The 12,238-nt window shown below is 37.7% G+C and overlaps 1 protein-coding gene across 2 annotated transcripts in view; it reads right to left on the reverse strand.

Moving 5' to 3' along the window:
- The window catches only part of LOC142974141 (uncharacterized), a 32,082-nt gene that overhangs the window by 17,129 nt on the left and 2,715 nt on the right, over positions 1-12,238 (reverse strand). For both annotated transcript variants that reach the window (XM_076116302.1, XM_076116301.1), the window contains exon 2: positions 4,080-4,276. In XM_076116302.1, coding sequence (XP_075972417.1) covers positions 4,080-4,276 — 197 coding nt within the window. The remainder of the gene's footprint in view (positions 1-4,079; positions 4,277-12,238) is intronic.

Raw genomic sequence — 12,238 nt, forward strand, 5'->3', positions numbered from 1 at the left:
TAGGGCATATTTTTACTGGATATCTAATAATCAAACTACGCAGGATCTTCGCCTAAACAAAGCGAGTACGAAGCTTTTACTACGTAATGGGAAGAAATTAGTTACCAGTAGATAATCATGTGAAAATGAAGTAGATGTTAATCAATTAGACAGGCAGATTATCGGTTGATCTGGGTCCGTGGGAGCTGCGCGCTACGGTGCGCGGGCGCAATCGTCCGAGCTCTTCCCACGGGCCGCGGGCCGCGTGACATCTTTCATCTCATCTGACGAACTATGCCCTTGTCACCGTATCAAATGTCACGCCCTACTGTTTGTACGTGCATGTCACGAAATACTTTGTGACATTTTGTATTGATATGTTTGTTTGTTGTTTAGAAACAAAGAAATAACTGTTTTATTAGAGCAATTAGTCATTGTTGTTGTATAGTATCAGTTTTGTTAAACTATTTTTTTTTATTAAATCATTGTGATGACGATTTTGTTGGTTGAACTAGAATCTGACCGTTATTAACAGTAACTAGCGTTGGCCCAGGTTTTATGAAATCTACACCAGCAAATGTTTTAGTGTGCGTCGTTTCCTAAGATACCTTTATGTGAACAACAGACAAATAGTATAGATGATTACAATAAATCTACTTTAATATCAGATTATAATTCTCATATTTCAACTACCAATAAGTACCTACCTACCTTACAAAAACAAACATTTTAAGTTCCAAAACAGTCCCAAGATAACTCGAAATAAAACCGTTGAAAGTAAATCGTCGGGGAGCAAACATCACGTATGAAAGGATAGCAATACATAAGTGCCGGTGGTTCACTGACAACGGCACGAATCACTAGACAACAGCGCCCCGCCACTAAGTGATTACTTAATCCGCTTTTATCGTACCGACCGACGCAATCAACGCGATTAACTAAGGGTTAACACTAAACCGTGCCATTACTTAACGCTCTTCATTTAGATACTAACCACTTAATGATCATATTGAGAAATATTGCAATTGATTATATTGGAAACATGTTTTTAATTTATAAGAGAGAAATATTTTTTTTTATTAAAGGTTAATCCTAGACTCAAATGTAGTTAAGTTCTCATGAAGTGAAAACGAAAAAAAAATAAAGTAAAAAATGGTAAAATCCATATTATTTGTCATGTATTTATTGTAATAGCCGGTCAAAGAACAAACATTTAGCACTAGATCATAATTTAGACAGACATCGTTATCCCGACGATAATACTATTATGGTTCTATCGCACCATAAAACTCAATTGAAGTGAACAATGGAAGTTTTATTCCCCATTTGAAGTGCAGTGAGCGACAAACATTTGCGGCAAGTGTATCCAATCAACGAGCCGTAGGAAAGAGATGACGCGTGCCGGCCACGTGACACGCTCGTGCCACACCTGCGCGAGAGCACGACACAAAGGGTCGCCAATGTCGCCATTTACACAGCCCTCGAAATAAATATCACGCCGTATTAGAATAACAACATCTGATTTTATTTATACAAAAATAACATTATACGCGAATCTGTGTTAAAATAACAACAGCCATATTTTAGAAGTGCCCATGGAGAAAAATAGTTTGCCTTCGGATAAAAAGGTCAGGGTGGCACAGAAAAATATTTGGAAGGCCGTTAATTTTACGAACAAACAAATAAATAATACTTAGCAGTGATCTATTATTATATAAATAAAGACCATTTTAGAATCCTATTGAGTATACTATATGTCGATAGTATCTAATCATTAACAAATATTTTATCAAAACAAACTACACTAACATATTTATACGTTAGCAGACTTGAATTTATCAAACAAAGATATCAAGTCAAAAGCGATGGACAGGTTAGGGTATAAAATCAATTACTCGCAAGAGGCAGACGGTGCACCGTCGGGTCCCCAAGGAGTGCAGGCGCAAGATCTAAGATCGAGAGCTGGATTGACATTTTGCTGGCGCGTCCCTCGCGGCTCCGTGTCAATCTTTATTGCTGGCCTCACGAGCCGCGCATGACCGCTGTCAGGCGCCAACTGACCAGCCCCAGTAATATCAATGTCATACGTGAACTGTCTACCATTCAATACCGTCCGAATATCTGATATACATTAAAGAATAATGGTAGTCGACCTCGATTTGTCTTATCTGTTATATTTAGTAATGGAATATATTTGGAATTATAACTAGTAAATGTACCTATAATTTTGAATTAATCAAAACAAAGGAGGTAAGTTAATATGTTCAGTTGTTCTAGCATAAAACAAAAATCAGTGTTTGTTTATTAATATTAAAAAGACGAATTTAGAATGTGCAACAGAATGAGAAGTAAAATAGTGATTTTAAATAATAAAGCTAAAAGATCACCCCATTCCGCCCTTGTCTCAACTCGAACTAATCTCTCGCGCCGCACGGGGATAACAATAAAACCAAAATCGTCTGTGATAATATAGAATTTATTGACTCGGACGCTACCGTGCAACACCGCTTGATGGATTAAATTGCCCTATCCCTATGACAACGTTGGCACAGAAAAAATACGTTGTGTATTAAAAAGCAGCTGGTCATTTTTCAAGTGATTCCTTTTGCTCTAACAGCAGTTGGGCGACTTTTTGTTCCTCGCCGGACGGGATGGCTTACGGCAAATTGTGCGTTTGCTTAACGCTTTCGCCGACGAACTCTGTTTGCGCACAGCCTCTGATGAATTTGGGTAGGAGCCGCGTGTTGAATTAGGACACCTCGCACCGCGTCGCTCTTGACGTTTCTATTTTTTTTATGTAAATTTGTCTGTGACCACAGTTCGTGTAATTGTTGGTCGGTTTTTTAACAACCTTTTTGAGTATCTGCGTTTGTGCTACGTAAATTGAAATTTGTGTTTAAGTTGAAAAAACTAGTATGATACTTCTAAAATATAGTTTGATTAAGTATCATTATGTATTCATGATGAGTTGTTGCTACTGTTATGTGTTTATGCACTACTCACCACAAATACTTTAATGATACGTTGATAATTGAGGGAGCAATGTAAATACAAAATCAATTAAAACTCTGTTGCCTGCACTGGTTGTTTAAATTTAAAACGTTCCGCGGTGGCTTAATTATAGATATAAAATACAGTGCAACATTAAATTGATATTTGTTTATTTACCGAAAAACAACCCGCTCGTTGCAGTTATCCGGTTTTAATTGTAATATGTGAATTCGTATTTTCCAGGCGAGTTTTAATTATCAGGAGTCGCGCGGGCTTGAGTTACGCGACCGCCCGCAATATTTATGGCGGCACCCCACCATTCCAATACACTTTTTAACGTAATGAGCGCTCGTTGCCGCGGGAGGGTGCCACCCGCTTATGTATACAAGCGCGATTGTTTATCCATTACACAGTACCTATATACTCGAACATACCTACTGTTTATACAGACGGTACAATGACAATCGAACAGAAAATATGAGGACATATTTCATAATATAAAAAGAAACAGATAAGAGAATGTAGGTTGTGTCGTTGGAAACAATAAGAGTGTCGGTCGCGCCGAGGGCGTCATATCCCGGAATACGTGATCAGGTCGCGAGTCACCGGCGCTTATACGTGATCAGATAGCTATAAGACGGCACAGCACTCGCCCGATTCTGAATTGCATAAAACATTCAGGAGGAGCACACCGCACACGTCGCTGATCTGACTCACATAAAAATGAGCGCTTATTATGAAATTAACTAGAGCTAACCGCACGATGTCTGCTCGCTTTTTTTTCGTAGGCACCGCCCGTCAGCCGCACTCGAATTACTGGACGCTAATTGGACTGCGGAAATGTGACGGACGGCGCGGGAAAGCATTTTTTTTACCAAACCTACTGAGCCTTGTGAGAATAATCCCCGATCCGCATTTTATCTTTATTTTGGTATCACGATGGTGAATCAAAGAATAATCAGAATATCAAGGTTTTATATGGATGATTTTTATCGGTAGACATTGATCTAATGATAAGATGTTTCACGGCAGTCTCTAGTGATTGTTTTGTAGAAAAAAATATCATTGCATCACCTTTAACAATACGCAAAATAAAATCGTGTACTAACCTGTACTCTAGCTTCGGTGAGATCAATTTTCATGGCAATCTCTTCCCTAGTGTAGATGTCTGGGTAGTGTGTTTCTTGAAAGGCTCGCTCCAGTTCTTTGAGCTGTGCTGATGTGAACGTGGTCCGGATCCGACGCTGCTTACGCTTCTCCGTCAGGGACCCTTCATGACCACCGTACACTTTGTAAGGCAGGCCAGCTGAAAAGAGAACAAGTGTTAGAATCTCCAGTGTTAATTTCTACAATGAAAAATAAGATAGCTCTATTCCATTCTTTATGCGATGAGAAAATTCTTATCTTGCAATTTTGAACGCTCGATAAGAACGCAATAATACGATAATATCGTTGGAAATCTCTCTGTAATTAAATATGTTCTAAAACAAACTTATACATTTAGAAATGAAAATCTATTCAGCTAGGTGATTGCGAATCTTGCCTAAATAATAATTAATAAGTGAATAGTAATTTCATAAACGTACGGTGAGTCTGAAAGCAGAATTCCTACAGTTGGGCAGCGTTAGTAGGCCGACAAGTCAGAGTCACGTGGACCGTAAACACTGAATTAAAGATCACCACGGAGCAACAAACGAAGCTGCCGGCTTGTGTATCAAATACTGGCCGAATAGTTGCTAAACAATGCGTAAGATGTTACATGAACGAACCAAAAAAAAAAAAAAAAGTCAAACTAAAACAAATGACAATCAGAGATACAAAAAACCATTAATTAAGAAGACAAAAAAATCGTAATTTAAATGGCATTTAGAGATACGAGTGTTCGTTCGTAGTAATATGTTTTTTTTTGTATGTTGCCTAAGATATTATTTCGATATAAAATGTTAGTCATGATCTTATTGGACATAAAGAAATATAAACTATGAAATGATACAAATTATATTGTATGATTCTTAGCATGCTGTAGTCTCCTATAGTTGAAGGAGCATGTTTTAAATGTTGATTAATTATTTATATTTGGATTTGTAATGTTGTTGAGATTCATAATATTCAATAAATAAACAAATTAATCAATTGAACTAGTTCATAATACATATTCCAATAAAACTAATGCACACGATTATAATCACAGCTCTCATACAAAGTTAATCTGTGGAAGGCTTCCAGCAAGTTATCTCTAACCAAATCAGGTATAATTTAATGTGTAATATAAGTAGGTTGTAAGAGCAAGGTGCAGGTTTTGTCGGCCATTTTTGTCTCCCCTTGAGGAGACGCCTCCCCTCTGACTCGTACCTACTCTGGGTACAATACACATTTATACCTACAACTAGCTTGCCCCGGCTTCGCCTGCGCGGCACACATTTTTGTTCCGACCCTTCTAAGCGTGATTGTGGTATGGAGGAAAGATTTAGCAAAGTTGTACTAATTGCGTATGTATTTACACAATATAAAGAATGCATTTCAAAATAGCAGATATTTTTATTGTTTCTAAACTTATTTTTAGTTACATCGATTGGTACATTTTTTTGTACATTAACTACATTTTCGATAAGTATTTGCAATCAAAATTATGTGGCTATTATTAAATAATAACTTAATTTGTGCAATCATAATAATCAAACTGTGCGTTAATTTGGTTGTTAGGTTGTTACACTGAATACACGAGACTGAATGAATTCATAAGTATCGCCTAAATATTATATTAGGTTTGTATTTAGTGTTGTTATTTTAAGAACTTTTAAAAGTCGAGATCCGGTGGCAAAATTGTATTGTGATAGTTATAGACACCTAAATGTCCTGCTTAAAACTTGAAAGTATTATTTCATACTGATCTTAAGTTTATGCATTATATAAAATATGTATATCTCTTTCTAACACAACCATAATGACAATCAGATTTAAGGATCCTTATAGGTAGCTGAAGCTACGTATAAAGAGTAGAAAAACTGGTAGCGTTACGTTGTCGCGTAGCATAAGTATCGATCGCAGTTGTAGCCACGCCGTAGACGTGCTACGTGAACCGATGGGCTCCTTTTCATTCGTTTGCAACATTGTGCAACTTGAGTAAAATTAAAGTCATTTAATTGAATTGAAAGTATTTTTTTTTTATATTTGCATAATCTAATAATGTTGGAGATGTAAGATTACAATATGGTAACGATAAATGGAACGTCATAAAATGAACGTAAACTCAAATACTGGCGGACCAAATAACTGTCATCAAGTGCTATTTATTGTCGACATCTCGTTTCCACAGCGAGCATAAAATGTAATCCCCGTGAACCATAACCCTAACAGGCATTAGACATTAGATGTGGCAGGCTGCGGGCACACAGCAGACCGCAGACCGCACGCGCGCAGCGACAATTACCTCAAATGAACCGGAATTAATCGAGACTCGCTTCTTGGCCGAGCTGCGGTCTCATTTGCATTATTAATAGAGGCTGCGGGGCTGGAGCGAGCCGTGCGGGGCGCGGGCGCGGGGTGGTGTTCACGTCGTGTCACTGCCCCCGCGACCCGCACCCCTCCGCGCAATTTGCGGGACCTAATGAAGAGGATCTTTGCAAGATGTTTCTGTTCATAAGATGTTTAATTTGAGTTTGCAGTTCGTGGGTCAGGCAGACGGGCGCTCATTGTTATTGCGAGCGTTATGTTTTATTGGGCAGGGCGGGCGAGCCGTGAGCCGTTTTACTGGGAAAATATTTTTGTACCTTTTTACTTTTTCACAACTCGATCGTGGTCGCTATCTCACGTCGTAAGGGACGGCAAACATCGTTACTTAAATATCGTAGCACGCTTGCTACGAACGCTACGGTGTAGCAGGTTGCTACGGGTTAACATATGAATATCTATAAGTGATTCAAGGTTAATTAAAAGCCGTGTCACGTGGTTGTTCGCCAGGCTTATGTACGTGGAGCACGTGGCGCTAATTAATCGTCACGGAGCGATTAATTCACAGGTGATATGATCCGTGCCCCCACACCGGGCGCACATCCCCGCCGCTCCCGAGACTCCGCCTGTTAATTACTAGACGGCGAGACTGCTTGAAGGGCGCTAAGGACTTTATCAGAAGCATGTTTGCACTTGGGGAATCTCTATATTTTTTTCAGTTTTGAAACATATTGGTACTTTGCACATGGCTCCTTCAAATGAAAAGGTAAATTGATATTTGGCAAAACTTTTCAGTGACGTTAGTCTAGAATGACAGAATTTATAACAAAATCAAACAAAATAACTCCAAAAGTTCAACAGCAGATCGTGAAAAAATATGCAGATATAAGTTGTCATTGTTAAACGAGATACAATATAACATGCCATGAGGGAACACATCGCACAAGCCGGGATTTAGCAGTAAATTATATCGCGATCCATCTCTAAGTGAGCCGTGGTTCATTTTTCTCGCGTCACGCGGAAAGTTCGCCAACATCCATAATGCAGGCGATGTCGGCACGTCATCGCGGCATATTGCGCCACGGTCCCCGCGAGCCCCCGCGCACCCCCGCCGACGCCCGCCTGCTCGCGCGGCAAGGGTTACAGCTTAGATTAATGAATACTGCCCCGCGACCGTGTTACACGGCTTCCTGACGCTTTCACGCCTTCATATATCAGCCACTTGAGACTTGAAACTTTCATTCCGCTACATGAATCTAGGAATCTCTAAAACCGCCCTACAGTTTCCAAATGTAATAAGAGTTACGAACTACAAAATATGGACGTATTCTGTGTAATACGCAGCAGCAATATATTTTATATTACAAATAAACATGTGGGTAAATTTGCGTAATGGCGGCAGTAAAACGGAAACACTTTTGCGTGAAGCTAAATAAAATTGTTGTACGGGTGGCTGTACCAGCTACGTGCCACCCAACATTCGAATACATTTTATGTATAACTATACAAAGATTATGATACTTTTTGAATATATCTTTCATTTTTGTTCTTTTAAAGTTTAGGTATTTTTATGACCAAGTAATAAAGTGCCATGAAAATATAAACTTTCAGTCAGTGTTAAGAGATCACTTAGCCAAAGTTCGGTCCGCACTTATCTTTGTACTACCCTCATTCAAAATCGTTTGATAACCATTCAAGACATTGTATAGAGTTCTAGGTAAAACCTCATTTAAGATGATGAGTGTGATTAAATGACGATATTATGAGATGAACTCGATATTAGAAAAGTCTCATGGGACTTACTATTCAGTTGCATAAAAGTGTGAAAGTAAAGAACAAAGTATGAAAGTTCAGTGACAGCGAGACTACATAAAAGCGATTGATGTATGTGCCCACAAACGTATGTATAATATATTCACATTTGTAAGAAAACAATAATTTCTTTTCTAAAATAAAAGTCAGCTCCCTTGCCGAGTGTGCCGCAGTAACATTGTAGAAGTTACGATCGCGGCTCCCGGCGCAGCTCAACTGTGAGATATTGCCTTTTTTATGACCCACTCTACTATACTATACTATACTGGGACAGAATAGATCACATGATACGATAAAATATTGCCCTCGGTCCTCGCACCAAATCGAATTAACCCGTCCACTTGCATACAAAGGCGACATGAGAATAGAAATGGCGATATCGAGTTAGGATAGCGACCTGTTTTCCCTCTCCACAATGTTCAAATGCTCAGTTTTGTGAACGTGGGACGAACACTGAACACATAAAGTGTTTGCTTTACGGAAAATATTCTGAATCGAGATTTTTAAAAGACAGCGTTTAGTTTGCATCGATGAAATTCTGAAATATTGATTGGAATATCCTAACGGGTTAACTGAAATCATGTGAAATATCAGCAATGCAGTACAAAATGACTTTAGCTTTTATTTCGCAGAAATATTTAGTAAGATCAGTTCAAAAAAAAAATGAGATAATTGGATTTTTGCCGTAACCTCAGCACCAATAGAAAAGTTTGTTTTTCATTAGAAAATACGAAACTCTTATGAAAATGTGAGTTGGAATTTTATTACATGGAGGGCAAATAACCAGAGTAACCATAAATTTCCATCTCGTTTATAACCATAAACGGGTTTACTTTGTAATATACGTACTAGACACGACGCGAATGTTTAAAAACGTTTTAATTACTTCAACATAATTTTGATCTCGGACGTAGCTGATGTTGTGCATAGAAATAAATAATAAATAAATAAATAAATATCATTGGACAACTCACACACGGTCATTTGATTCCAAATTAAGCAGAGCTTGTACTATGGTAACCAAATAACTGATAAACATACTTATATACTTCTAAATACATACTTATATAGATAGTTCACAACCAGGCTCAGAACAAATACTCGTGCTCATCACACAAAGATTTGTCCCGGGTAGGATTCGAACCCACCACACGCGGCACGACGGTTGTTGCGGCGAGGTGACCGCTTAAACCACTGCGCCAAACGTGCAGTTCTAATAATGTAACAATGACAATAGTAAAGTGTAAATGTTTCACAAACGCAATCAATGAACATAAGCAGCACTTCACCCTCACGTAGATCTTTCTGACAAACATTACATGGGTTTCCAACATTTTGTGTTCTCTCTCGATTGATGGACATTTCACCCCAATTTCTTAAAGATTTACTAAACCTCATAAAGTCATTATTATGTTTACTCAAGTGTTCTCCTCAAAGAACTTATTTTGAGTCAAGAGCCAATACCGTTACCTAAAGCGTGCAATTTACCGAGTGTTGACATACAAGTTACAACATAATAACACTCAACACAATGCAAATGGAATCACCGTAATCTTAACCCAGTAATTCTTGTAATTGTACTACAATTAATACGCAAACTTGTAATTAATTTCCGCGTGATTAACGGGCATAATCCGGAGTTACTCGAGATTACGTGAGAGTTGCCGCCCGAGGTAAGTTATTGTGTTGCGTGGGCGTCGGCGGGGGGCGGGTTGACTCCGGGTGCGAGGGGGAGGTAAGGTTGCCGGTCCACGCAGAGTCGAGAGCCGCAAGATGCAGAGAAGACTCGCTCGAGCTGCGCTGTCCTCCCCTTAAGATTCTCGCGGACGCCGTTGCCAATTAGGGACGCAATCGCTCACGCGGCGAGAACTCCCCCCGCGCTTGGGGCGGCCCCACCCCGAACACTACTCTTTGTTTCGTGACCGACGTCGGCGTCGGCGACGCAACCTCCCGTCCCGCCACTTGTTCACCAAATGAAAACGGTTTCACTTTGGTATTACTAAGAGTAAAAGCAATAAAGATAAAGTTTAAGAAAGGTTTTCCACCTTTTTCCGCTTTGGTTTCCGAAGTTTGTTGTGTCTTTTACAAAGACATTTAATAAATGGCAGTAGTACAAAGTTGCGAGAAATTCTATTACTACTATTGAATAAGCAGCTTTTATGATAACTTTAAGCAGTGTTTTGTTAACTCGATATTAATTTTCCTTAACAAATCTGCCATTAAGTTATTAATGGCGTCGTATTTTTTTATATTCGCCATTTTACAATAGATTTTTGATCTTCAGGAAAACGCTCACTCATTTGAAACAAACCAGTTTGTTAGTCACTTGCTAGTTTAGTATTGTTACCACTGTTTGTACAATGAGCCATGTGACTCATTCTTTTGGCCACGGTTCTATTCAACTCTATGAAAGAACCTTCGCGCCGCCCTCTTTCCTAGAGATATTCCTACAATGACTTACTCGTGTTCGCCCTAAACAGCCAATAGTATCAAACAAAAGGGAAAGATCGTTTAGATATCAATTTGTATATTCTTTTTCTGATATTATTTTAATACTACAACGTAATTTGTTAATGACAATAATTAAGGTAACGGCTGTTTGTTCAAGTAACATCGTCAAAAACACAGTACAATGTGCCTCAGTTTCACTTCTTTTAAATAAGTATTGAATAAATATCAGGAAGATTTTGAGGATAGTTTCTATACGTTTGCTCTCACTTTATCAATCGGTTTGCTATTTCTTGATAGAAGATGCTGATGATGAAGATAGGTACTTAACCATAAGCGGTGAAACTGGCCCTCAATTTTCTGCCATTTTCTATGTGTAAGATGGTAAGACAGGTTGCTTGTCAGTTATAATAAATTACCCAACATCAAAATAATGGTAGAAATAAAATTCATAGGTACTGGAATTACCAGAAATAATTACTAGTCGGTTTTGTTACTGTGATGTTACTACTTATAATAATTAAGTCAATACCTTATCAACGTACGTATGTTCTTTTCGTATGATAATAATCGCTGTGTTAATATACATAACACACGTATATTTATATAAGTCTATATTTGTTTAAAACAATGTCCCATTTATTGGAGTGTGCATTTTTTATATTTATTTGGAAATTGCAATAGCATGGCATAAGTCTATTAAAAAATAATAATACACATAAACAAATTTACCAGTCAATCAATTCGATGGCAACCTTTATTAAGATTTTATACCGTTAAACCTGAATCACGACAGAGTACGTAAGTCACGTTCTCATTTCTTTTTTATCAACTCTTATTCTTTATAGTACACTTTAAAATATTTTTTTAAGGATAGACGTGCACCGCTAGATTGCTTCTGTGGTGCAGTCTAAAAAAAAATATCGATTCAATGTATTACGGCGGTACCACAGACTAAACATTTATATTAAGGCCATACTATTTAAATATTTACTGATTACAAAGCTTGTATGAGTTTAATCTAAAAATGAGTCGTATTTTACGCTACGTTACGTTACGTTTCAACTTAAGAAAACCTTCCACAATAAGAAGTGTTTGTTTTAATTGTCGGATCTAGTGAACAAAAATAGTCTTGTAATATTCCTATTCCTGTTTGATTTACTTATGCAAAAATTAAATTCAAGTAGATATTTAAAGTGTAATAATAAAGCACAATCAATAAATAATCAATTATTAGTATAATTTAATGATCTATAAAGAACAGAAGCTGAGCAGTTAAGTAATGTTCAATTGTGTATTTGTTTGTCTTTTTGTCCTTAATTATAAGTTTACTGAGACCAAGACCTACGGATTGGCGTTATTAAAAGCATTTTTTATGCAGGCTTTTTGATCATAAAAAAAATTTCTTCTTATACATATATTATAGAAAACTTAATCGCCAATTTTGCTAAGTGCAAAGTTTAAGAAGGACTCAACTTAGACTGTGTGACAGTTGTTTTGTAAAATTGTCTTTAAGACACGGGTAATGTTTTTATAGACAGAAATAAGACACAAAAAT

This window comes from Anticarsia gemmatalis, chromosome 7 (genome assembly GCF_050436995.1).
Source record: "Anticarsia gemmatalis isolate Benzon Research Colony breed Stoneville strain chromosome 7, ilAntGemm2 primary, whole genome shotgun sequence".
NCBI classification, from domain to species: Eukaryota; Metazoa; Arthropoda; class Insecta; order Lepidoptera; family Erebidae; genus Anticarsia; species Anticarsia gemmatalis.